At 43.6% G+C, this 27,871-nt stretch overlaps 1 protein-coding gene across 6 annotated transcripts; it reads left to right on the top strand.

Moving 5' to 3' along the window:
- Positions 1-55: 55 nt before the first annotated feature.
- Positions 56-27,767, top strand: fndc3a (fibronectin type III domain containing 3A). Of its 6 annotated transcripts, none has more exons than XM_029844442.1 (28): positions 56-189; positions 769-910; positions 1,551-1,595; positions 2,436-2,579; positions 7,677-7,752; positions 14,001-14,077; positions 14,183-14,429; positions 14,505-14,804; positions 15,595-15,653; positions 16,533-16,699; positions 16,783-16,842; positions 17,265-17,403; positions 17,852-17,905; positions 18,492-18,616; positions 18,723-18,897; positions 19,190-19,276; positions 20,012-20,150; positions 20,450-20,518; positions 20,619-20,737; positions 21,372-21,477; positions 21,668-21,843; positions 21,988-22,101; positions 22,278-22,427; positions 23,130-23,461; positions 23,778-23,990; positions 24,179-24,345; positions 24,579-24,706; positions 25,336-27,767. In XM_029844442.1, exons 3-28 carry the CDS (start codon positions 1,581-1,583, stop codon positions 25,657-25,659), a joined length of 3,762 nt encoding a protein of 1,253 aa, XP_029700302.1. In that variant the 5' UTR covers positions 56-189; positions 769-910; positions 1,551-1,580; the 3' UTR covers positions 25,660-27,767. The 6 variants fall into 6 exon arrangements, with proteins under 6 accessions (XP_029700302.1, XP_029700301.1, XP_011606945.1 ...); XM_029844441.1 differs by having other exon boundaries at positions 62-287; XM_011608643.2 differs by lacking the exon at positions 56-189 and having other exon boundaries at positions 474-910.
- Positions 27,768-27,871: the final 104 nt, after the last annotated feature.

The following is a 27,871-nucleotide window of genomic DNA, read 5'->3' as shown; positions in this document are numbered from 1 at the left end:
GCCACGGGAACTCTGCCAATCTGAACAAAACTTTAATGACTCTCATGTGAGGGGAAGAGATTATTTGACTAGAACATCATGCCGGGTTAATTTGTTCATGCAAAATTTAGTCTATTCCCGTGGATCACTTTAAATAATTCAGAGCAGTTTTCGATTGTCCTAGAATAACCACTGCCACTTAAATATTAGGTAAGATTGTTCATATTTTCGTGGTTTTTCCGATCGTTTTCTGCCTCTCTTCAAACGAATTCTTTCCGCTACCGAGTGGCCGAATAAACCGATGACAGGTGCGTCAATCTGAGACCTTCTATCGAATATTTTATTAGAGAGAGGAAGGTAAAAAGTGCTGCACTGAATAACGGAAACATCCGCTGCTAGTTTATTGTTTTTAGAGAAACAGGAAAGCTGTGATATAACAGCCGATGCGTTTTTCACGGATATCTGGGAATTCTGGAGCCGCCATGGTTTGCAGTAATACGCATGCGCACAGAGCCCTGAACGCGATGGCGAAATTCCTGACTTTTATGCAGGAACAGGGTTGGGTAGAAAGTTATCTCGATAAAACTGGCAATTAGGCGAAAATTAGCGACACGCGTCGTTGTCACCGGTGCTTCTTGGTTACTTCCTCCTGTTTTAGGTGTAATCAGTAGAAGCGATCGCCGTTCATAGGAAGAGAAAGCATATCTTCATCTCGCTAACTATTAGCTAGGTAGCATTAGGCTGCTAGCGCTAGCATGTCACATTATGCGGTGTCCTGTGTTCCTCTAGGTAGCGTGCAAGTGATCTGACTCAGGTGCAGCAGAAAGTAAGCGAGTCATCGGAACTTGCTGACGTTAAATATTTGTGAAAATAGCTGCGAATCACCACTGTGCATCGGCGAGTCCATCAAGACTGCTGCTGTGTCGACTGAGTGAGTACCTGTCTGCAGTACAGCAAATGATCTTACTGTCTTTTGCTATTGACAGTCCACTGTTGCCTGCTAATAACTGTCTTGAGAAGAAAAAAATCTGATTATGCAAGAAATATCCGATTTCAATATTGTGTTCCGGTTTGGTGAAGGACCGTTATGAGAAGAAGCTCACACACCTGTAGCTAAACTAACCTTTACCTCAGAATGCTGTAGTAATGGTAAATAACCACCTTTTAGTTTTACGTCCTTCTCCCTGTAGTTGAGAGGCCTGGTAAGCATAGTCACTGACGTAAGATTTAAATATGAAGATCATAATTTGAGAATAAAAAGATCACTACAACATAAAGATCTCTATTGTGGTGTCGGAATAGGACGTTATGTGTATTTACTGGCTACCAAATGTTTCGCCCTCTGCAAAAATGCAACTGAAAGCCAGCTGTTGTTCCTGATCTCTGCTGCTGGCCACAGTCAAATGTGATGGACAGCGAACCAACATATGGGATCATAGTTTAAGTTTTGAAGCCACCGTTTGTTCAAAAACAAGCAAAGCTGTGCAGCTCCTGGTGATATTAAAAATGAAACAAAACAACCCATAATAATAAAGGCAGATTCCTTACACAGTGTTTTTTTTTTTCCAAAGCAATATCTGTAACTGCTGTTTGGACAGTGAATGAGATACAACCTGGTAAGATATGAGGAAATGTCTTTCTGCTCATGGATGCCTTTGTGGGACATTTGTTGATTTTTAAACCCGAGCATGGATTTAACAGCTAGTGCTGCATGTAAACGGCTCCATTGTTTGACCTGAAGATGTTACAAAGAACCGTAGTGGAGATCCTCAGCGGCTGCAGCTGTAGTTTGTTGACCATCACACATTAACTGTCTGTAGTTTAGGCTTAAGGAGGGGAGGGGCTAAAACTACCAGATTAGCCAGATCACCGTGAGGTTTAGGAATGCATGTGCTGAATAGTATTAAGGTTCAAGGACACATGTTACATTTCTCTTATGATCATCTGCAGTTCTAGACTGAACTTTTGTCAGGTAGCTTTTGGCACGTTCTTCTTCATCAGTGTGGCTATTTCATATCTAAATTGTGTTTGCTGTCGAGTCAGTGAGAACACCATTTTCAATAATCCCCGTTGGCTCATTTGCATTTGTTGCTCGAAATCTGCAGTTTCCATTTGAGTGGTCTGAGAAAATCTTGAGCGAGTGTTTCCAGTTCTTATCAGGCCTTCGAGCGTGTCCTTCCCAGCCAGAAAGACATAACATTATAAGTAAAGGTCCTCATCTTCTTTGCTCTTAGGCAGTATCAGAATTGCTCTCCGCGCACAGATTATTAATACACCTAAAGAGTTTCTGATACTGAACTGCAGATGTCACAATGGAAACTGCGGCATGTTCTGTTTTGTGGTTTTTTGGCGATGCAAAGTTTTCTCCTTTTTAGTTGCATTTTTATTTGCTACAAACCAAAACAACAGCGAGACAGATGGAGCTGCAATTTCATCAAGACTGTCTTTCATTTCAGGAGGAACTCTTCAGAGGTGTGAATGAGGGAGCTATGGCAGACCACACCCCACCTCTGGAGTCTGGACAGCTTCTCAGCCCTGAACTCCCAGTTTTGGCATCACCACCACCCCCAGCCATGGTCAACGGTGAAGGCCCTCAGCAGGTATGTCAGTCACACTCGCACTCTTTCTTTTTTTTTTTAGGTTTTTTCCAGTAGTCACTTGTTTGGTTTGGCTGTTTTTGGTTGAAGATTTAGTAGACACCCCCACACTAGACGTATTTAAGCAGTGAACACTTTAACTGAAACTCCAATGTTGGAGTCAAGCAGAGTCTGAAAGGGCCTTTGAGCATCTTTTTAGTAGTCACTTCAAATTTAAAGGGCAAATAGACATTTAAACTTAATATTTCAGACTGTTTAAGTTGCTTTTACTTTCTCTTCCATCATTCATTTAATAAAGATTCCTCTGCTTTCGCCTCTAAATGATCAGCACATTCATGGTCAGTCTCGTAATAGTCATGGGTCGTAACTGTTTCTGCACCTGCTCCTCCTGAAACTCAGTGTTTTCAGCTGCTTCTTTCAAAAGCTAAATGAATTATGCAGCTATGATGCATTATGCATTTTGAAACGTCAGATTTTCAGTTCTTGAGTGTAAATTTTATGCAAGTAGTGGTCGCTAATTATAGAACTCCATCTCTCAGTTTTGATAGAGGCCTTTAGTTTCCAGGTAGTTCATGGCTGATTAACACCACCACCACCACCACCACCACCAGCAGCAGCATCTCTTGTCAGTTATCAGTGAGATTAAATGCCCCTGACAAGCATGGCTGAGTCACCTGTCATTTTGATGGCCATCAGTTTGATTTGCTTAAGTTTCCACGGCTTCCTGTGGTTTTATTTTAGAACCCACGGGCTATCTTTTCTGCCATTTCCTCAGTCTTGTGCCGTTCGTCTAGATAAGACTTGCTAATATTAGTGCTGCCCTCTGAGCACACTCTTCCAGCCACCTTGTCTTTTTCCACAGTGGAAAAACCCGCCGCTGAATCGCGCTTTGTTCACGTGGAGATCAAATGTTGCTGTTTGCGTTCGGCTTTCCTGCGGTTCTCATGGAATTCAGTTACCTCGCAAAGGTTACCTGATTACACGTCCTCGGCGTGCGTACATTGAGAGAAACAAAATCCTGCTATTACTTTCCGAGTAACATCATTACCACCCTGCTGCTTACACCAGGTCGGTAGGCCACATGTTGGAGGAAGAATAATCAGGAAGTGTGTAAACATTATTGTAGACATCCTTTTCCATTTTTGCCCTAAAGTGTGTGTAAAATTGGCATGATAGTGTTATTTGTGATATCATTCTTACTTGTCAGAAATGTCATCTGATCAACGTCCCTTGTCTAGATGCGGTACCAAAAAGCCCGAGTGTGTATCTAATCGTGGAGACTTGCGGTCCAGGGTTTGGTCTCATTTGGTGCAACAGACCGCTGGTCCAGCTGCACCCTGCAGCTCCCCCAGCAACCTCTTTCAGTGCCGCTGTAAACCTTTTGTGTTTCATCATGATGTATTCTGTGTAACCTTTCACTTCATTGTCATTTGTTTACTACACCAGCTCCCTCCTTGTTGAAATCTTTGGTGAGTTATTGTGTCCCGCCAGTATGATGTCATCCCGCTCGCGCCTGCTAACACTGTCGCCACTGGACCTCCAAAGTTCTCATGTGAGCGGTGCAGCCGGTGGGAAATTACACGCCTGGAGTCCTACAATCAAAAATGTTGTTGGTTCAGTGAAGTTGAGTTTTGGAGGTGTGTAAACGCCACGGCTGCTGTGAGCGAGAAGCAGGAATTACTAAAGGTTCCGACCCCTCGCGTAGCAGGGATGGAGCGCAGTCACGGAGATGCTGTTTTCTCACTGAGTTGTAGAGGCTGCATGGAGCAGTTCTTAGGTCCTGGGTTCTGGCCTGGTATTCCCGTTCTGTTGAAGGGAGGGAGTTGTCGTCACCTTAGATGGTGCCTTTATCTACAATATTTGTCATCTTTTTGTAATAGACTTCTAAGATTTTGGAGCTTTAAAGGTTTGGCTCTAATCCTGTCATCATCAAAAAGACTCCAAAGCAAGACCATCGACCAGGTTTTGGAACAGAATTACTAACTTTGACTGATCTTTTCTTTAGAAAAGAGCTGGAGCCCACTCTGGGGGAGTTCAAACGAGGAAACATTTTGCTTGCTTTTACAGTTTCAGTTTTTTCCCTCCATGATATCAAATCCACCAGTGCTTGGTTAATGCAGCCATTAATTAAATGGACTCGATTAAGGTCCATCCAGGTAATTTGACTAAAAACCACGACGCAGGCTGAGTTGTTTCTGGAGGGATCGAATTTTTGTGCGTTGCCATTTTATTACTCACCCCGTGTACCATTTCTAGGCTGTCCTCCAGAGTGGGAGATTCAATAATCATTAGAAACGTAAGCATGTGTCATCAGCTGCATTAGTTCCTGTCCAGTTCCAGCACTGGCAAGATTCCCCCGCCCCGCCCCCTCCCGTGTCATTTGACTTCGACTTCCTGTCCGGCCGACCAGCTGCTCCGTCGCATCAGCGTACTGCAAACAATTAAGAGGAACAAATAATGACAAACCTGCGCTCTGAGTCACTGATGGTCCCGAAACGTCACAGTTAACAGCCGTGAACACACAGAGAGGGCCCATTCTGCCGGGTAATAAAACGCCACAGCAGCCACCTGCGTGACGCGTGGAAATTTATCTACGCTCTTTGCCCAGAGTCATGGATGCAAATCTAAAAAAATGATGGGTAACAAGTCATATTGCCCTAGGTTTCCTCATAAATATCTGATCCCATTGTTCCCATTCTGTCATTCACCCATTTCCTCAGCTCCTAATGGAGGTCGCGGGCTGTTGCTGGAGCTCGTTCCAGCAGGAGGCAGGAATACACGGGTCACGCAGCCACCCCCAGAGCACACTGCCTTCACCTGACGCTGTTCAGAATCTCAAATTAGCCTTGTGACACGACACAACTCTTCCACCTTTTCGTGTGTGAAAGGAAATGGTCCGATTCCGTTGCTTTCGCTTCCAAAGCCGATTTTTCCTGACTGTGCATTACTGACGACTTCCACTCTGGGCCTTTGTGTTGCGTCGCAGCTCTCCTGTGGCCACCTTTTGGACATTTTCCCCAAATGTTCAGTGGGATACAGAAGTAGAGGATTGTGAACCAAAGAAAAGTTCATGTTCATTTCATCAGTTTCAAAGTTCAGGTCAGGAAAGAAGTCGGATAATAAAGATACCTTTTGTACAGTTTCTTATGTGTGATTGAAAACCAGAATTGCACAGCTGCGTCACTGAGGCATCTCTGCTATTGATCTCCCACTATCTCATCTTATTTCACATCAATTTGGGTATTACGAGAAGATGTAAGGCATGCCTCTGTTTGAATGGGAGAGGGAGGGAGAGGAGATGGGGAGTAGTGTAGTCGTACATTTCAGCCTGAAAAGCTGCGTGGGTCGCTCAGCTCCGTCACGCCATTGTTGTGAAAAACAGGCAGAACAAAGGACTCCCCATGTTATAAAAGGGTTATAGCTTTGCTAGTGTAGCTGAACTCTGATCACAGCTGAAGGAATGCTGTTAGTATTAACCATGTGAAGGAGAACAATGAGCATTATCTGAGCTAGCATACAGTCGATAGGAAGGAGGAAGCTGAGCGGGAGTGAGGCTTCTCCCACTCCTCACATTTTGGTCCTGTTCTCTCGGGTCTATTTTTTTTTCTCCCCCGGATAGTGTCCTCTGCTGAAAGGTTTTAATGTCTGAAGGCACAGATGTTGCCGTGCCTTATTTGTTGAAGAGGTTGCTGTGGATACTGACGGTAGGGAGGCTGCACCGGAGACGAGAGTGAACAAGCTGCCGGCTGCGGAGAGTCGCTACGGAGAATATGTGGCTGAACCATGCTGAGCAATTATCCACGCTACGTTTTCTGTAAAGGCTACATCCACAAAGAGAGAGTCAATGATATCTGCCTAAATGGCTCTTTCTGCACTTCATGACTCTCGCAAACGTCTTTCCAGGAGGTAATGAATGTGAAGGGTGTAACGGATCAGAGCAGCCAGATGTGTTAGCATCAGACCTGAATGAGAAAAAGCAATGCGGGCAACAGTAAGTAGCAGTCGGATCCATTCAGCACAGAATTGCTTCCTTTTTTCTTTTTTTTTCTTTCCGATGTTACAGAATTACAGTAAATAGCTTTGTAATGATTTCATGTGTGTTAAAATTGAAAAAGGGAGGATACCCTAGCAGTGTTTTGTTTGGTGTGGCTTTATTTCTGTCGGTGGTGAGCCAAAAATGACCACATGCAGCTGATTTTCCGAACAACTTAGATATCTTGAATGAGACACTCCCCCACTCACCACCATTGTCGACACTTGTTGCTGATGCTGCCTGTCATGTGGGTGTGTATGCACATACAAGCCGCCGTGTGTGTGTATGTGAGAGAGAGAGAGAGACACCGTCGAGGGTGTTTTTCCTTTCTCTGCTGAACACATGAATGGGAGCAGTGTCAGAGATGGAGGTGCTGATGATTTCTGTGCTTGAGGAGAGCCGAAGCGCCTTGCCAGGGGAGTGTAGATTCTATGACAGCGACCTACACAAGAGTGAGGTAATGAGCGCCCGCACACTTTGCTGGGCCAGTTATGTATGTTTTCTGGGAGTTTACAGACACCAGTCTGGTTTGGTTGGAGAGCTTTTATTCCTTCATTATCTGCACACTTATGTAGCTTTTGTATTTCAGTAATGGCTCGAAAAATGTGTTCTATTTTTAGCCATTTTCTTTTCATTTCCTGACAAAGTGTTGACAATGTATGAGTCAGCGTGGTACATTGTATTTCAGTCATGGTAAACTCCTAAGTGACTATGTGGATTTTTCTTGTTTTTGTTTCTTAAGAAGTAATAATCACTTCCCTTTTTCCGCTTCCTTTGGAAACACAACTCCAGTTCCCTGGAACTCCCTGGACTTTATACATTTAAAAAAAATTAAAACTGCTGCCTATTGTCTAAGCAGACTGGATGCTTTCTGATAAGGCATTTTGCATGTTTTCGTTGTCATTGCATTAGTGCTATAAGTTTAGAAATCTTGAACTGGGATATAAATTGCGTTGCCTTATGAATTGATGAATCATCGGTCAAAAAACGCCAAACCATTGAGTGTGTGTATCTGTCTGTGTTTATATATAAAATAAAATATAACGGTATTTTTTTGTTTTCTACAGGTAATCCTGGTGCAGGTAAACCCAGGTGAAGCCTTCACTATACGACGTGAGGATGGTCAGTTCCAGTGTATCACAGGTGAGACACCTTGGCGGCTCATGGCCAGAGCGTGTTGGCATATTTTAACAGGCACTATAACAGGATGGCAGCAACCACACTGCTTAGTGGTGTAAATTTAGCTCTGATTCCAGCCAACAGAGAGAAGTTTAAATTTGAGAAGTAGAAGTGGATCCATTTAAATCAGATTCCTTTTAATCATATTGATTCACATCAGCATCCGCAACATACATATCGGGTAAATGACAAGAATTTTCCTTTGCAGTTTATATCCTTACATCCTTGGAACCGGTTTGATATAATGCCAAACGCTGGACTTGACTTGGAAACCAGTTTCTTTCAATTAGCATGTTCTACTGCACCCACACCTCCACCTACAGTCCAGCTAACTGATCGGCTGTAACGTTGGAGTGAAGCAACGTCAGAGGTCAACATTGTCAAGTGTTTGGCTTTAAGGCATTTTTGTTTTTTTCTTTCACACTGAAGGATGCTTCCCCTGAACCCATGATCACTTCAGTGCACTCCTGCTTTGTTTTCCTTCAAGCCTCTCTTAAATAACATTCCAGCAATAGTTGGATTGAAGTATCGGACCTGTCCGGAGGTGGATGTTGACACATCCGCTCAGGCTTTCTTCTCTGTGAAGCTGGCTTGGCACCGTGAAACTCACGAGTGTAGTAGGCAGCACATAAACGTCTTGGAGCAGATTCCTTTTTTATTGTCATCTGTAAATTTTGGGAGGATTATTTCAGAACATTAATTCTGGTTTCTTTACCACTTGGGTTAATTGGGAAGCCTAACAGCAGCCAGTTCTGTTAAAGGACTACAGGCGTTCCTAAAGGTTTGGATGTAATCCTCCTCCTTTATGGTCCTAATTTCTCTCATCAAACTAGATTTTCATTCAAATCGATTCTTTTGTTTCCATCGTTGACAGTCGATAAATAATGTTGGGGTTATAGATTTCCCATCATGTATATCACAAATAATCTCATAACCTTAAAAAAAAAACAGAATTTGCTTTAAACTGACAGTGCGTCTCTGAATGTGTTTCCAGACTTTTCTTAAAAAGCAGTCTTGATGCCCATGAGACGAATAAACAGGCTCGAGATCTCGGCCTTCGTCTCAAATGTCATTTCATTCGCTGCTCATCATAATTAATTCCCTGCTGATAAAATTATCCGTCACACGGATTGACAGTCAGAATCTAAGATCAGCGTGTGACATAATTACAGTGTGAGGAGGGCAAGAAAAGAGGCATTTTTCATTTGAAACTTGTACCACTTTCTTCATAGTCCCGATAACACGAGTTTCCTTTTCCACGTTGAAGATTGTACTGACTATGTGACATCATCGGTGATGTCTGGATAAGACCGCATTGACATTATGACAAAAGGACGCCCAAATATTTGTTGTAGGACCAAATATTCTGGCACTAATCTGGCAAAAGCTCCTCCAGGAAGAGATCTCCACATGCACAGTGATCCTGATAATTCAGGGTGTATTTGGTGGTGTCCCAAGGAAACATAAGATGGCAGCTAGCGAAAGCTTGTCAGTCTACGCTAGTAAGAAAGATCGCAAATCTTATTTTAATCGTACGTAGGGTGGTGGGCAGCACTTCCGTTGCCACGTTGTGCGAGCAGCTTCTTGATGACGTGAGCTGTTCATGCTTCTATACTACGGCTCAGCTTGGCGCTGGCTTTGCCGTTATTTTAAATGTGAAAAAGAAGCTTCAGCTTTAGTATCTTGAATGTTGGCCTTCTTAAAGTCAACACTGCAACTGCGTCCAGATGTTTACAGCGTTGGTAAAGAGACAGTTGTAGAGAAACTCCAGGTTGGTTTCTCCCAGGATCGTCTCAAGTGCACGTGTCATTGGTCATTAGAACAAAGCTACTTTAAGTGGTATTGGTGCAGTATTCTTTCTTTCAGGAGAGGAAAAAAAGGATTGAAATGATACAAAATATAGTTGTGTAGGAATAAAGGGCCTGAATAGAGGAGCAGTCTGGACTTTGCCAAAGAAACAGGTCTGTGTCACAAGATTTGGTTCCCGTCATGGTCATTTGACATTGCAGTGATGTTACCAAGTTACCAAGTGACCAAGTGACATGTCACCAGAACAATTCTGACTAGGATTTTCTTGTTTTTATTAAACCAAGGAAAATGGAATTGTAGCAAATTAGTTTTCCTCCTTTCAATCAGAGGAAAATATTTGTGAGAATGGTAGGAATCCAGAACTCTCCCCCATCAACATTTGCTAACACAGGGGCTTTTCTCTCAGCACCTGCCTGAACTCCCCTGTCAGCCACCATTATGAGCTGCTGAACCCGCTCACATGCATGTACGGAGGACATGCATCAGAGGAGCAACAGAGAGCTGCGAGGTGCCACATAGATGAGCGCGATAGCTCCTAACAGGACTGTCACAGGGTGCTCTCATCTCTGTGACGCGAACAGAGGGATGAGTCACTGCTGTGCAAAGAGGAAAGAAGAAGAGTATTTCCATGCTGATATACATGCGTGTCATAGGCTGGTTTATTGTACGTTCACGGATGATAGTCCCTTGTTTTCTTTTCAGGTTGCACGCCAATCATTCCCCATTTACCCTGCTCTGTTCTTAGCTCCAGCACAGCTGGAAACATTGGATCTTTGTTTGTGTACTTCAGACTTGGGTTAATGAGCCACCAATTTGAATTTAATCATGCTTTTGTGTCAGCTGGAAGTGTTTAATTGCTGCACGTTACCGCATGGCAGCCTGATTTATGGCAGACAGTCCTGGAAGATGCCGTTTCTGGGAAACTTGTATCTCTGAGCGTCTATAAATGGGCTGGACAACCCAGCATCCGAGTGCGTTCCTGGGTTTGCTTTTTTTTCCCCACTGTTGAGGTCTTTGGGCTGTGTTCAATGTTATCGAGAGAGAGAGAGAGAGAGACCACATGATACGCCTGGGGGCTGATGCTGCACATCAGCTTCCACAGCATTTGGGTAATTAGTTTCCAGTATTGTAATTTAAATGATGTAGATTCAGATTAGTGATGATGGTAATAGTGAAGGCACATCTGGTTCTACGCAGCCTATTTAAGCTCATGTCGCAAAAGGTATCAAAAGGGATAGTTGTGTCTTTCCTGAACATACACACATACCCACTACATGTGTTGTCTGTTTTCTGCTTTGTGTGTTTATCCCTTTTTTCACATCCCCACTTCTTTAATCGAAGCAGTCGGTGTACAGCATGCGTGGCCTGGCTCCTCACCTCCAGCGGCATTAGAGTTCACCACGTATGGTCAAGTGTTTCGAAGGAAAACATCTGACAAATTAACCACATTAGCACATTATTTTTGTACTCGCCACTTCCCTCATCTACGTGTACACAAATGTCGTGTGTGTGGGGGGGTGCACACACACACACACACACCCACACACACACAGTTCATTTACAGAGTGTGCAGCAATGAGTTCAAAGAGACTGAGTTTGTGACTCATTCTCTCATTGCCATGTTGATACCGAAGGGGAGGAACAGAATGTAAGAAAGATGATTGGAGGCAGGAGTGTTTTGAGAGAGGAAAAATACTCAGTTTCTTTCTCCAACTTCAGGCGGGATTCAGGATGAGCTTTCAGGAGCCAGACAGTGCGATATCAGTCGACTGTTTTAGGTGTTGTTGTTTTTTTTAACCAGGTTATTGATGTCAGTGGTTCCCAAGTTTTCCACTTTCAGAGATAAATATATCTATTTTGGTGAGCAGGATGATTGACAGGAGTGATGTCAGGGATCAAACATGATTCCTTCCTTTGACCTTAAACGTTCTTTTTGCCAGTAAGGATGCAAGATCCACTTAAAATGTCTGTTTATTATACAGCTTTACTGGTTTACACGGTTCAGTAAAATATGCCAAATTTCTCTTTCGCCTTTCGATTCATCCTGCTTAGATGAACAGAGATTGATGCTAATCAGGCCTGAGGATGATGGACGGTGGATTCTGTAATCCCTTCGATCGTTTTCACAGATAGGTTTGAGGGAGTCTCTCCGTCCGATTGGCTTGCCGTCTTTTTTGTTTGTTTTCCACTCGACTTCAAATGGACTTTCACCCCTCCCCAAATATGAAGCAATCCAAAGAAAACACTGTTTTATCGACAGTTCCCCGCTCGCCCCCTTGTACCTGCAGGACTCACCGCCTATAATTGATAATAGAGCCATTTCTGTTTATAGAGCCTCAAATTTCTCCACGTCGCCTCTTAAGGTTTACACTGGAGCCCTCTCTGGACAGCCTTTTGTCTAACTTGTATTCTTTCCTCAGCCCTCTTTTCTGGCTTGTTGAGCTTAGATTTCTGTCTCTTATTTGAGATGATAGGAAAGAGATGTGTGCTTTGTCTGGTTCGGCCAACTTTTTATGTCTACGCAAGCGCAAGAAATGAACAAGTGCCTGGGGAAAGAAGTCATCTCCTGCTTTATGACTGAATGTGTGAGGCAGGCAGATGAGTTCTGACAGATTTGTGATGTACTGGAATAACGCTGGTTTCCCTAAATTGTTGTCTAACCTGTGTTTACGTGGTGTTTTTTTTAAGACGAGTGATGTTTTTCCCCATGGCTGCTTCCTCTGGAAGGCTGGCACTCCGTGGCCACGTCAGCACAACCGATGCTTCAGTTGACTCAGGGGGAGGGGAAGGGAGGGGGAGGGGTACGTGGCCTTTTCTATCTGATCTCTGTCAGCACTCGTGCGTCAGTCTGATGTAAAAGAGTAGGTGTGGTTTTTTTTTTTCTCCCCATTCACCACCTTACTTCACCTCTCTCTTTTTCTCACTCAGAGGTTTGCGAGTCCCTCGTTTTCCCCATCACCCTGTTCATTCTGTCCCCCCCCACCCCAGTGCAAATCTGAATATATCATTCTCTGTTAAATGAAAGAGAATTGATTCATCAAGGGTCCAGTTTGTCACACTAAACAGTAAGTGTAAAGGTGCAGAGCAGCACCTGACAAAACATCATTTATTAGACCGAGAGTGAACTTAACGATGCATTCTTTGAGCTGCCTCTCTCAATACAGTACAATATAATCTGAAATCAATGAGGGCCGAGGCAGTGCGATCGCCTCATTTACTCTGAGCTCTTCTTAGGTCAGTAAATGACTCACTGCCCTAAAGGCTCAGTGAACTTCGAGGGGCTTCAAAGCCTTTTTACCCCTCCATGTCCAGTGTAAGAGGCTTATCTGCTACCTTACTTACAGTGCATACCCAGTGATAGTCCTGTCTAATACCACACTTGTGTTCTCATGAATTCACACCCGATACCACTTCACTGCAGCGTGACGGTGATCTCTTGTCAGAAACCAAACGAGCATGAAAGGAAGCATTGACATCAAAACTATAGCGGAGTATTAACTCGCTCTTCATCCTTTTGGTCGCCTTTTGCATCACGACTATGCTACACCCCAAGTGTGTTATTTTTAGACACAAAGCCAGTATTCTACAATCCCGTCCTTGACGTCTACACAGCAGCTGCCGCAGCCGCAGCACCTATGATGTTTTACTTCCTTGTCAAGCAGCCATTCATTAAAAGAATGCTGGTTCATCATGACCTCCGTGTATTATTAAATTAAATGCTTCCGCACTCGTTGCGTTTTAATTTTCTTCCAAAGGCAATGTTCAAACAGGAGGTGTGGGTTTTCAGTAATGTTAAATAGGTGCTTACTTACTTTACTTACCTCTGAGGACACAGCATTGCTTTATTACAATTGCCTCCTTATAGACACCCATGTTTTTCTAGACATACTGTACATCCAACCTGAATATGTATGGTCTTTTAGAGCATAATCTCAGAACTGGGCATTTATGGCTTAAAGTTGTAAGATGAGAAATGTGCGAATGTGCAGACTTGGCACAGAGATGTCAGGCTTTCTGCTGAGCTGTTGTCTCAGCAGAAAGCTGTAGCTTAGGTCACCGCTGACCTAAGCTACAGTACTTTACTCTACAACAGAGATGCACAGGAGATGTGCCTCTCAGCACTTAAAGTGAGTTCATTACATTTGTCAGGAAATACGCTTCTCTGTGTTGTCTTAAAAATGAAACCGGTCGCTGGTTAATCATTAGTGAAAAAATGGACTGGTTGGTGGACCATATGTGGAAGTGGGAGGAGTTATGGCTGTGCAGATTTCCTGGGGAGGAGAGAGGATGCATTTGGGTTGAAAATGTCAGGTGTGCAGTAATTTGAATGCATTTTTTATGCCCATTAAACTTCTGTTTCCCCTAAGAGAAAGTGATTGATCTTGTTCCTTCTTTTATCAAAGGTCCTGCTCAGGTTCCCATGATGTCTCCTAATGGTTCAGTGCCTCCAATCTATGTGCCTCCTGGATACGTTTCACAAGTAGGAATTCAGTACTGCAGTATTCTCAGTGTTCTAGATCCACGTCCTGTCAGGATGCCAGACTGCTACAACACCTTCAATCCGTCTGCCTGTTTTTCCCCGTAGATCATAGAGGAGAACGGAGTGCGGCGGGTCCTGGTTTTACCTCAGCAACCAGAGTTTCACCCCGCAGGTCACTCCCCTCTCCACCACCCTCAGCCTCCACCACATGCCCACCTGCCTGCCTTCATCCCACACCCTGCCATGATGGCACCGCCACCCCACCTTTACACAGGCATAGCAGGAGGTGTGGGTGACATGAGTTCTCAGTACATCTCTCAGTATCACCCCGCACATATCTACTCAGAGCAGGGTGAGTGTGACCCAGCCTGTCAGGACTATTGGCTGCTTCCGAAAACCTTCTAACTTTTGCGTTTTGTCCCTTCAGTCTCTGCAGAATCTCACCCCCAACATGGACGCCCCCCCTTTGTCCACAGAGATGACAGAACTAACAAAGCATATGAGCGCCTGCAGAAGAAGCTGAAAGACCGTCAGGGAGGTGGAGGAGGAGGGCAGGTAAAGGACAGCCCTCCATCTTCACCACAGAAATCCTGCTGCAGCCCCTCAGCAGCAGACATTCACAACGGAGATGGAGTGAAGGCGCTGGAAGCCGAGCAGGGACACCTCAGCCACGCGGCGGTCGGGTGCACTAAGCAGGCAGGCAGAGGCAGAAACGGAGAAGTGGGAGGTAAAAGATGTTTACAATTGGACTGCCACCCAGCATTTGACAGATTGATGTTTGTATATGCGATCAGAATAGTCCCTTATTTTCCGCTGATGGCAGTGAAGGATCAGACCTGCAGCCAGCAGCACTGTTGATTACAGGAATTCCGACCAGTCATTATTCACTGAGGTGAACAGCGAACACAACGCCAATGCGTTGTTAACTATTCACTGTTCATTCACGTATAGCAATCAATTAAATCATTAAATTACTTTGCTTTTTAAATGGAGTAATTTCATCTTTGCAGAAATATTCAAACTAGGGTGTGTTCGTGCCAATCGAAGCGAAGCCGGGTGGAAATCTTTGAGTGGAGTGCGGAGTGTGAACAGTGACCTGGCCTAAATGCTAATAATAGATGCAACCGTTTGAAATGTTTGTGATTATTTACATGTGATTATTATAAACATGTATGTTCTTTCCTGCTGCGGAAACATCTGTTTAATATGTGATGCGTTTGTGTATCCGATACCTTGTTTTTCAAATCAGCAAGAGGAGTGAAGGGATAAAACAGTGAGGTTTTCCTTTATTGCTTGGCTGTTGACCATGTTTGACTAACACTCCTTTAAAAGTAACTGAGAGTTCTCGTTCTCCAGTGACCAACTGCAGAGTTTTTTTTTTCTCCATTCCAAGTAAAATGTGATAATTTCAAAGAACATAATCCAAATAATCCCTTCAGTTGAAACTTATTATGTCTTTGGTTTGGTAAAATAGATGGTGTTTGTTCCTCATAGTGCCTTGTGTTTTCTTTCCTCAGAGCTGGATGAGGAAGCTCGGGCCCTCCAAGCAATGTTGAGTAGCATCGGTAAACCCCTGGTTAGTATTCACTACCACTGACGTCTGTGTCTTTATTGAATTAATACACTATGCATGTTTTAATGCGTGTATTAGTGCTTTCTTCATGAAAACTCCAATTGATGCAAATGTGCTGCATCATTTAATGTACCTTAACATCCTTAATGAATTCTCGCCGATATTTCACTAATGGAGTTGGGGCTGCTGACTCAACGTCCTCACTGAGGGCTTATTTCCAATTGTGTTACCAAACAACCGTGTTAGCAGTTAACTGAAAGGCTCAGTTTTACATTGAAATTAATTAGCTGTCACATTCTCATTGTGTTGGGGGTTCATGGGCAACCACTTCAAAATTATGATGCAAATGCAAAAAAAAAAGTTTATTTGTTGAAAAGATTCTTAAACCCAACAGTGTGAATGAATTACAGCAGAATAACAGCTTTACCTGCAGCTGGATTGAAACCGTCGATCTACAAATAGAATTTTCTTGACCTCATATAATGTGGAATGGGTTTCTCTGAACTGCTTGTTAAAGTGTATTGGAAATATGATAAATGTGAAAGGTTTCATGTGGGAAAGATTGCTTTTTTTATGAACGGCAACGACTAAAGGAAGGATGATGAACACAGTCAAACTTAAATTCTAGATACGGTTCCGCCCCTGCAGTGAACCTCTGACTGTTTAGAATCCCCTGAAAAGAGGATAAAAATGATGCATCTCTGCCAACTGCTGAGAATTGTGCCAGTGTAGCGTTGTATATATATATTTTAGAAGCTAGTCCCTTGGCGAGTGGGCAGAAGATTTTTTCTATCTTAGAAGATTTGGCAAATTTTAAAGGATTTAAAGAGTCCTGTTCATGCTTGTATTTATGGGAATTGAACCATAAAAACTGTTGTGTAGGTGTCAGACATTCAGGCCAGAGGAGCGGCAGTGAGCTGGAGTGCACCCGCTAGACCAGAGAGTGAAAATGGCAGTGACGAGGACAAAGGCAGCCCCCAGGAGTCTTTCAGCTACGAGGTCTTCATTTCATTTAGTGGCAAAGAAGGACAGTACAAGAGCATGTACTGGTGAGTACGAGTGTTGAGAATGCTGCACGGCTAACAATAAACAGAGATTTACATCTTTATTTGACATGTTTCATTTGATGCAGCGGCGAAGAACTGAGTTCTGCTTTAGAAGATCTCCGACCAGCAACAGATTACCATGTCAGGTAACCCTTCAACAACCCTTTTTTAATGTTTTATTAGTAAAATGTATTCAACCGTTAACTTTCATGCATATTAACCTCATGACTGCTTTCTAATGAATAATGAAGCATCAATTTTCAGTTAATAGCAGGTATTTAGTTGTAAATATATTTTAGTAAAGTGTTGCCAGCAATAATATACAAGAATATCCTTATGTCCTATGCATAAGCAGCAATAACACGGTTAGAGCTGGTGAACGCTTGGTTATTGGTGTTTTAAGTAGAGATTGTGGTAAACTAGAACAAGGTTGCAACAGGTGCTTGGCGATTAAGTATTTATTGGCTGCTAATACACATAACAGTGAACGGGTCAATAAAGGGCCAAAGTGTTTCTTTTTCTAAACACAGAGGAACAAAGTGTAACTGTTTTATTCTTTACCTTTCAGGGTGCAGGCCATTTGTAACTGTTTACAGGGGAACCCATCAGAGCCTGTGAGCTTCACTACCCTAAGTTGTGAGCCCGATCCTCCCAATCCTCCCAGGAAGGCTAGCGGGACCAAGAACTCGCTTGTACTGCAGTGGAAGGTAAGACCCAACTGGATTTTATCCTTTGGTTTTTAGTTCAGCAACTTTAAGAGTTGGATTTAATGGTTTTTGTGGTTCTGTGATAACATAATGAGTCAGTGGCTGCAGACACAAAGAGGTAAACGCTGTACGCCTGAGATTCCGATCTTTGGTTCACCTCCCAGGTGTGGCTCTTGGTGTGGCACTTTAAAACTGCATTCCCAGCAAACCTACCAGATATAATTATGCGCAAACCTTGGCACACCTGGTTTGTTGCTAAAGTGGTGCTTTATGAAGCTTCTTCGTAATTAAAATGTGGAATAGCATATATGGAATAAAGGACGGTCGCGTATTATGTGCATTTTTATTTAACTTTGGAATGGACTTTCCAGAATCTGGACAGGTTATGTATTTTAGATATTTTGCATTGAGTGAAATGACACATTTTATGAAATTATTTTATTTACAGGCTCCATGTGACAACGGTTCCAAAATCCAAAACTACATTCTACAGTGGGATGAGGTATTTGTTTCCTCTCATTTCAAATGCAGACTGAGTGACATCATAACTTGCTCAATGTGGGAATCCTGTAGTGTGTGTCAACATTAGTCGTCTTAAAGCTGGACCACATATTTATACAGGGCACATTAGCAGCACCGTGAGGGTTGTGCCATGGCCACCATAAATCCGCACCTTTTTTGCTCCGTGTTTGAGTTTCCACTGACAGCATCGCGCGTTGTGCTAAAAAAGATTCCATAAGCATGCCACATCAAATAGAATACCAGTCTCTTTTTTCATGAAATGTGCGTCAATTCATAAAAAAAAAGTCTGTGGTGTGAAAACAAATTTCCTGTGCAAATGATTGACTAAGTCAGTGCTTGTTTCTCAAATTCCCTGCAGTTCAAAACAAAATTCCCCGAGTAAATCTGTGGCAGTCACAGCAAAAGGCTTCTAGTTTTAAGCCCTTAGCTTCATAGGCTTGGCCGTGCTGTAATTATTTACAATGGTGATCATCTTTACATTGTCACGAGGTTGATAATTATCAACGTTACTCCAAAAGATCATTTTCTTTTTGAAGAACGTGGATTTCCCTCATTGGTTTTTGCAGGGGAAGGGCACAGGGATGTATGAACAGTGCTACTATGGACCTCAAAAGCAGTACAGAGTGACCAAGCTTTCACCAGCTTCAAGATACGCCTTCCGCCTTGCAGCAAAGAACGACATGGGTGTGAGGTCTGCGCATTTCCAGAATTACTAGAGCACTTCTGAGATGACGATGATGAATGGGGGTGATGATGACCTGTCTTCACCTATGCACTGTCTTCACCTGTGTTTCCAGTGAATTCAGCGAAGTGGTGGACCTGTTCACCTCCTGCAGCGTGCCATTGCCACCCTTCCCCCCAGAGCTGGAGAAGGCAGGAGTGACGTGGCTGTGTCTTAAGTGGCAGAGACCCACTAGCTCTCCAAAGGAAGATGACATTTACTATATTTTAGAAATGGAAGAGGAAGGCTTGGTAGGTTCAGTTTGACTTTATTTATGAGTCCTTACTGTAGTAAACCAGGATTCAATCCCAAAAGTGTAGTTTGATTTCTAAAGACAAAATCGTTGCAGGTTAAAGAGAAATCCTTAGTAGCTACCTCTCCCTGTGTTATAGACACATTACCTGCAGACATAAAACCACCAGTTGCCCAAAGCTGTTTATGTCCGACAGCTTTGGTTTCTGGGCTACGGTTGTCGTCAAGCACGTCATCACTCACCTGGTTGTTTTCTTTCCCTGTGGTAATATGTTGTTATTGTTGTCGCAGGGATACGGCTTCCAGCCCAGTTATGACGGTGATGAGCTCACTTGCACCATCAGGAATCTCCACAGGAGTACAAAGTACAAGTTCAGGGTAAGGGAGCCGGTGATGCTAGCAGTCCACTGGTTTTATTCAGGCTGCTGCAGATATGAGGGTGAATAAAGTGAATGGGGACAGGATTCGGACAGGGTGGGTGCCGAGGCCCACTGTGGCCCTATGACTCATCTGTTTGCAGGATTCGGTCAGCATGGGGGTGGGGGAACATAACAGCATAAACAGGAGGATGCCAATGATCATCTCATGCAGCGACCCAGTCAGAAGCTTGTTAAGTAAAGTGTTTGAGTCACATTGGCCTTTTGGCAACTGTGCTGTGGCCACACTCCCATTACTCCCTTTCGTTCACGCTAAGGTGGTTTGAAAAGTTTAAGGTGATCAGTTACTCTTTGAGATTGGTGAGGGTTTGTCTCCCCCTGCTGAGAAAACCCACATCTCTGTAGCATCAGCGTAATTTAGATTAGCAGGAATAACTGTGGACTGAGGCCCTTCGGGTTCCTGTTTCATCATAAATGTCCTTCACTTCATAACTGTCACCTAAAGCTTATTCTGTTCGATCCCAAAGGTTGTAATTCTTTATGCCTCTCGATGACAAGCCTCTAAACCTTTGAACAGGTCATTAGATGCTCTCCATTTCCTCCGTTAGTCCTTGCCTGCCGTCCGGGTTTATTCTTAGAATCCAGGGTAACTTTGCTCCTCCTGCAAACAGGAGCTTATGCTTGGCTCTGAGTGATGCAAATACCTTTTTTTTTTCTGTCTGTTTATTGTCTTCAGGTGGCAGCATACAACTCAGAAGGCAAGAGCAACCCCAGTCAGGTGGTGGAGCTTATCACAAACCCAGACAGGCCCAGCAGCCCCTGTAAGCCTGTCATCAGAGGAAGAGTCCTACCCACCAGTTTCAAGATGGCCTGGGGTGAGCATCTCCTGTCATCTCCTTTCTTTTCTTGATTGGACATAATTTAGAACCAAGAATGGCTCATAATCAGCCTTTTTATTGAGCTAGTTTAATCACAGTTGAGACAGATTGGCTGCAGTCCGATCTTCCTTTAAAAAAATAATCGGAATACATTTTTAAAGCTAAAAAATGAAGGCATGTTCTTCTATCTTTTCAGATGCTTATAGTGTGTTGTGAGTTTATTTCACACTTACTGGACAAAAAGTAGCATAAGAAACTACGTAATAAAAAAGTGATTGTTTTGTTTTCCTCATCAGAACCCCCAAAAGATGATGGTGGAGCAGAAATCACAAAATATGTTGTGGAGCTTTCTGAGGGCTTAAGTGGTATGTAGAAAACGCTGCTGTTCCCAAAGGTTCTGTCAGTCCATTTAAAAGTCACAAAGAAAATAACTGCTTACTTTGCATTTCTTTTTCTATTTTCTAGGCCTTTCGTGGGAGCTTGTTTACTCAGGGCCGGCAAAGGAGCACGTGTGTGAAGGTTTGAAGCCTGGCTGCTCCTACCAGACACGAGTCTACTGCATGAGTGAAGGGGGACAAAGCCCGGTGAGTCATTGCACAGCCTCCAGGTTCTTTGCTTTTTTTTGCCATTCATGACTTTGCAGGAAAATGTGCAGAATCAATTCACACAAAAGCCTCTTCATATATGTTTTACCTGTAATTTCCCTCAGTGTAAAGTAGGAAACAACATGTGCAACCCACATCACTAAAATTAACAATACTTCTTTTTCATTCTAGTTATGGATAAACGATAATTTGCCCTTCAGTTTGTGTTCGTGGATTAGACTCGGCATCAAATACTCGGCATCAAATACTCGGCATCAAATACTCGATACTAATAATACTTAATACTTTTGTCAGAAGAGGTTTTTCTTAGTCTGTTTCAATTCACTTTTCTGTTTCAATTTTTTCGGTCCATGCATCCATTCATGGTGCAACTTGGGAAGAAAACCCTTTTGCTCCAGCGGAATATGGCAGAACACTCATGCTATTTTGAGCCATACTTAATCCAAAAATCTGTGAATGAAAACATTCTTGGGATGCAGATGGTGAATTTAGCATTGTTCACCTCAAGAACCAGTCTGAGATGGTGGAAAATAATGTTGTTGCTGTTGGAAAGAGAGGGAGAGGCACATTTATTAGGGGGATTGTTAATTGCTTTGTTGTCTTTCCTTGTAAGCTGTCGGAGACCCTGCAGGTCCAGACTCCTGCAGTCCCCCCGGGGACCTGCCCGGCCCCTCGGCTAGTGGGCAAGCCCAAAGCCAGGGAGCTGCAGCTGCGCTGGGGTGAGTCATACACTAAGCCACATTTGTGTGGGATGTGTTGTGGCATTTCTGATGCAATTATTCTTCCTGAGAACTCCCCCAAAGCAGCCAACTTTGAAGTTTTATACAATTCTTATACCTTTTATAGATTTAACCTTGTGTATACAGCCACGCTTCTCTTTTAAAGAGTATTTATTTCTTCGTGTCTCAGGTCCCCCTCAAGTGGACGGAGGAAGCCCGGTGTCCTGTTACAGTGTAGAAATGAGTGGGCAGCATTCGGAGGAGAGCAGAGAAGTTTACCAGGGCCCAGAACTGGACTGCTCTGTGGGCGGTTTAATGCCTGGCAAAACCTACAGCTTCCGGATCAAGGCGGCCAACAAGGCCGGGGTGAGAGAAGTTTAAAATCGGATTAATCCTCATAAAGAACACATTGTTTTGTTCTTTCACATGATTTTAAACTTTCAACATATTTGTTGTACGTAATATCTTTATAAATTGTTACATATTGTTTTTCCCCTTCTATACACATAGTTTGGACCACTTTCAGAGCGATGTGAGGTCACAACCGGACCCGGGGCCCCTGAGCAGTGCAAGGCACCTTCCATTATGTGCAAATCCCCCACATGTGTTGTCATTAGCTGGGAAGTAAGGCCCTGTCAAGTTTCTCTTCTTGATGTTCTTAAAATCTAATATAATTAACACCACCCTGAAGATAAAGTTAACTACGTTAACAACTATTACAACATTAACACTGTTCTGTTTTGTACTGTACTGAATAGCCGAGTCTCAGTTTGAAGCCATTCTATGTGCTTTGCTTCTAGACTCCCCCATGCAACGGTGCTCCAGTGACAGAGTATCGTCTGGAGTGGGGAGCTGCTGAAGGCTGTATGCAGGTGTGTTACACCGGCCCAGCCCTCAGCCACGAAATGAAGGGTCTGCTGCCTGCAACCAGCTATTTCTGCAGGACACAGGTGATTTCAAATCATTTTTTTTTTAAATGATTTCTGATTCCTCACTCTTTAGGCCACCTAAAAAGCTGTTGCCTCAGTGCCTGCAGCTTGTAAATTCCATTCATGTTTTCAGTCCAGCTATAACAGTTTGTCACCTTTGTCCAGATTTGTAATGAGCAGCATGACAATGTGAGCTCATTACCGGGGCATTCCATCCTTTGTCACGGAAGGTCCCTTGTTTAGTATCATCACTCGCAGGTTGCGTTTGCATTTCAATTTGGGAAGTCTAAAAATAAACTCGGCAGAAGACAAATTTAGAATATTGAGATTGGGCAACGTTTGATTGAAGAACATTCAAATAGTGCTCTTCTCTGCTGGTGTTTTTGTCTGTGTAGCCACATTGGGATTGTAGTAATCTATTTTTACAATGTAAAAATAGAAAAGGTATGACACTAAAGCCAGGAAGTGTCACTTTAAACACATCTGATAGTGAGCTGTGTCATTCAGCTGTGACCACACTCTCTGTAACAGATTTAGACCATTCATAAAAACCCAACTGACGCAGATGCTGGTTTATATACTTAATTATTCTCATTATTTCATCAAGTTAAAATACGTTTATGAAATAAAGTAACCTTAGAACGCCACCTTGTGGTGAAACATGGCTACTGCTTATCCTCTTTTGACTCATTTTGCTGACTCTTGTGCCTGGCCCCTGTACAGGCAGTAAATGTTGCTGGTGTGGGGCCGTTCAGTGACGTCGTGCTGTGCCAGACGCCCTGCTCCGTACCTGCGGCCGTCAGCAACATTTACGCTTTGCAAAGGTACGGGACGTCACTGGACACAGATGAGGATGAAGAGGATGAGGACAGTGACTCCCAGCAGAGGCCATTCTACTCTCCGTCCACCTGTCTACGTATCTGCTGGGATCCCCCCTGTGACCACGGCTCAGACATCACTTCCTATTTGATCGACCTGGGAGAGCGCCAGCCCATTGTCATCGGTCCTGTCACCAGACACGTCATCCAGCACCTACAGCCCGACACCAGCTACAGGTTGGTGCTCCACACTGTAAATAACACCGAGCGAATTTGGATGTTGGCAGTTTTAAAAAGTGGAAGAGCCTTAAATATTCAGCAAAATGCTGTATTTGGCTTAGCTCCTTGAGTTTGGGGAGGATTTCAGAAAGTACAGCCAATTTTTGAAGGGAATATTGACATATATGAATGGAGGGCAAAGGGATTTATCCACAAAGTTCAGCGTAAAAAGCTGTTATCAGCCGGGACTCTTGAGTAGAAATGTTCCTGTCTGTGCCACCTGTCTGCCAGCTCATACAGCCCTCTGACTCTCTCTCTTCAAAACCCCCCTTAGGATCCGAATCCAAGCGCTCAACAGCCTGGGAGCTGGCCCCTTTAGTCACACCTTTAAGCTTAAGACAAAGCCCCTGCCCCCGCAGCCTCCCCGTCTGGAGTGCACCGCCTTTAGCCATCAGACGCTCAGGCTGAAATGGGGCGATGGCCCAGCCAAAGCCTCCACCTCAGATGCCCTCCAGTATCAGCTGCAGATGGAAGACAAGAACGGCAGGTTAGTGGCTTGTTACTCAGGCGAGGGGAAGTGACCTGACAAACGATAAGCTGATAAGAATTGCATATAACCGGCGATCTGCTTGACGTTACTTGGAAGTTTCTATTTTCTGACAGATGAGCCACAGTTCTCATTTCCTTTTTGCATCCTCATTCTAATCTCTCTTTTTCATGCTCCTGTGGTTGCAGATTTATATCCTTGTATAAAGGACCATGCCACACACACAAAGTCCAGAGGCTTAATGAGTCTACCTCTTACACGTTCCGCATCCAGGCCTTTAATGAGGCGGGCGAAGGGCCCTTCTCCACTGTTTACACATTCACCACCCCACGCTCTCCCCCTGCCCCTGTCAAAGGTACGGTGACCAGCCCTTTTCAGCTTTCTCAGTTTCCGTCTGCCACCATCACTTGACAGTGAGAGTCGAGCTGGGTTCCTGGCAAAATTTATTGGATTGTCGAATCTATTTTTACATGTTTGGATCAGATCCTCATTTAAAGGCATCTGAAGAAAATCAGCAGCACAACCGTCGCCAAACAGAAACTGGCTTATTTGGTCTCAAAGTTGTTATAACTCCATTTCTTCTTACAGCCCCTAAAGTGGAGCGTCACCACGACGACAACTCCTGCGAAGTCACCTGGGAGGCCCTGGCACCGATGAAGGGAGACCCAGTCATCTATATTTTGCAGTGCATGTTGGGAAATTCGGAATTTAAACAGGTATTAATGGGAGCAGCGAAATTCTGAGAAACTGAAGGCTAAAATACGGGATTAGTGACATTATCTGTGGCGCTGATCCGTATGATTGAAGATGTGGTGCCTTTACCTGCTCTTCATCAAGGCAGCCTGTCTGCTTTGTAGCATTCGTTATTCATCACTACTGGCTTTAAATTGCCCATTATGCAAAGGTCATTGATTTATGAGACATCTTAAGTGTCCAGTGCCCACCAGCACATTTTCCTTCCTCTTTATGTCTTTCAGCCATATTTACATGGACTAATGGCCCCGATGCCCGTCTGAATCTTACCACATTATACATGATGATTCAATCAAGGCGTTGAAATATATGGCTATTATCCTGCGCATGTTTGTTCCCAGCCCTGTTATCAAGACTCTTCTTGGATCTGTAGCCCATGTTTAATGGTTAGGAGCTTCAGTCTTACAATAACCAGGTTTAGTTGAGCTTGACAGCTGAATAACTGCAGGTCTGTAGTTTTTGTTTGTATTGGGTCGAAGCCAAAGAACGGCTCCGAGAACAGCTCTGTGCTGCTCGGCGGGGCTTTAGAGTCTTGAATGATTTAAATTTTGAACCACGCTCTTCATCCTCTCCTCTTCCCTCCTGTTCCCAGCTCTACAAAGGCCCCTCCACATCCTTCCACATCCAGAGCCTGCAGCCCAACAGCGACCACCGTTTCCGCGTGTGCGCTGTCAGACAGTGCCAGGATGCTCCTGAGCTGAGTGGCCCCTACAGCCCCACGGTGACCCTCTCCCAGCAGCGCAGCGATGCGGTGGCCAGCAGCGGTGCAGCCAGCGTGGGGGCCAGGGCCCCCACAGAGTCCATCCGGTCCAGGCGAAGCCTGACCGACGAGCAGTGCGCGTTCCTCCTCCTGATGGTTTTTGCCGTCATCGCTATTCTCATCGCTTTTGTCATCCAGTATTTTGTCATTAAATGAGCAGTTCGTGCCACTCAGCTGCAGGGTTATAGCTTTATTTTCCGCTTTGTGCGTTTTGGAGTTTTCTTTGTTTTGTTTTTTTTCCTCAAGTGGACACAAAGAACATGTTGTGGTGCATTGGGGGTGGGGGGCTGAGTGGAGCTGAATGTTAATTATTGATGGAGGATGTGTAACACTTGCTCTAGCACCCGTGATAGCTTCCTGACTCTTCTGCCTTCGTCACTTCGTCCCGGCTCTGTGGTATCTGTCGTTCTGCTGACCTTTTGGTTCCACTGTATCAGCTTCCTGTGCAAAAGGAACTTGAAAAGAGCAGAGTTATGGCTTATTCTGGGGAGAGGGCTGGGCTGAAGCGGCGCTTCTACTCATCTACGTGTTGATTACAGTATATAAATATATATATGTGTATAGAAATAGTCATAATTTATATTTCCATTGACGTGTCCAGTATGTAACTGGTTTTGATAGCTGTGTTCTGAAGACGGTATGTAGGTATCTCCTTGGCCTATGTATTGTTTGATCCTGGGATCGGATGGGCCAGTTTGCACAGTGGGGGTTTGTGTGTGTGTGTCCAGAAGTGTATTCTGTATGTATTTAGTGCCACCGCGGTACTCAGTTGGGAGGGCGCCAGGGCCACACGAAGGGACGTAATCCCCCGCTGGAGCTAAAAAGGGGGCGTAGCAAAAGAGAATATGAAAAGAAGAGTCAAATTCCTAGTCTAGAGCTTTGTTTAGCACTTTCCAACCTTTTTGATGTGCAGAATGTTAAAGGATGCAAAAATGACTGGAGAAATGTTCGTATATTTTTGTACAGTAAAAACAAGGACCTGTATGTTTGGGAGCGGAGGGGTGGGTGGGTGGCGCTCCGTATAAAGAAAACAACCAACCAAACTAAGTCAAACTATTTTTACTATCATATAGTTCTACTGCAGCTTTACTCAGAAATATTTTTCCGCTCAAAAAAAAAAAAAAAAACAAACAAAAAAAAAAAAATGGACGCTGGTTTGTTTTTTTTTCTTTTTCGTTTTCCCCTTATTTGATTTTGCACCTTAGTGAAAGAAAAACCTCGACTGACGGCGTCTTGGTCTCGTGATGCATTTTAAAGAACACACTTCAAGATTGTGCAAGCCCTACTTGTCTTTTTGAGTGTTTTAAAAGTTGTAGTACCACATGTGTCACTGAAACAGCAAAGAGAGAAAGAAAGGAAGCGCGGAGAGAGAAAAAAAACGTACTCGTTGTTTCAGAGGCCTTATCTGGAGGTGGAGAGTCACTTTGTTCTTCCTATTTTTGAGTGTTAGTAGACATTAAAATGTGTTTTATTTCCTTTTATTTTCGGTTATTAGATGGTAATCACATGTAATCAGGAGAGTAATGGAAAGTAGTTCTGTGTATTACGTTTCTGTCATGTTATACATGTGTGAAGTATATTTTTTTATTCTATTGAAGTAATATAAGTACGTACCCTCCAGAGAAGAGAATAAAACCAGAGTACTCATCATGGAAAGCAAATGTCAGATGCAGCCGATGTTATCTCCTGTACTTGTGAATCTAAATTTGCCTTTTTCTCTGTGTAGTCTGTGTAAGAGGTTGTTTCTGCTCAGTTTTTAGTGCTCATCTGGCTGTGGGGTCTAGTGTTGTTTGGTTTTTGGAAAGGTGATCGCTGTTGCAACCATGACTATGAAATACAGGTACCTTGCAAAACATATTGGATAATTACATGATTTGGTCTTTGAGACATTCTGCAAAATGTCCTCTTTGTCACTGAAAGAAGCAAATTCCTATTTTTGATAGTGAACGCAACATGTGCCATTTTAACACCTCTTCACCCTGGGCTTACTTCTGTTGGGCGGAGAGATTAATAAAATGCTACAAAATTAGTCAGATATGCACAAAATAGACCATTTTTATGTAATTTTAATGTTTGCTGTTACCTCATACACAGTACATTCCAAAATGAGATTTGTTATATGACATATTACCAAACATATCACTTTAAAATGTTCGCTATGGGAAAACTGTATAATCATAGATAGGTATCTAAAGTGTAACTGTATAGCCATGATATCTACAACAGATCCATGCACAATAAAAGATTTATAATTCTTAAACCTGTTTTGACGTTTGGCCATATATTTGTTTTTAAGAACATCCATCGATCGGCTGTCGGCTCTTTAAAATCCAACGGGAGACAAATGCGTCTGCAGACAGGTTTACTT

Source organism: Takifugu rubripes, chromosome 11, assembly GCF_901000725.2.
Source record: "Takifugu rubripes chromosome 11, fTakRub1.2, whole genome shotgun sequence".
Classification (NCBI taxonomy): domain Eukaryota; kingdom Metazoa; phylum Chordata; class Actinopteri; order Tetraodontiformes; family Tetraodontidae; genus Takifugu; species Takifugu rubripes.
The sequence above is the reverse complement of the archived record's forward strand: the minus strand, read 5'-3'. Positions and strand labels throughout refer to the sequence as shown.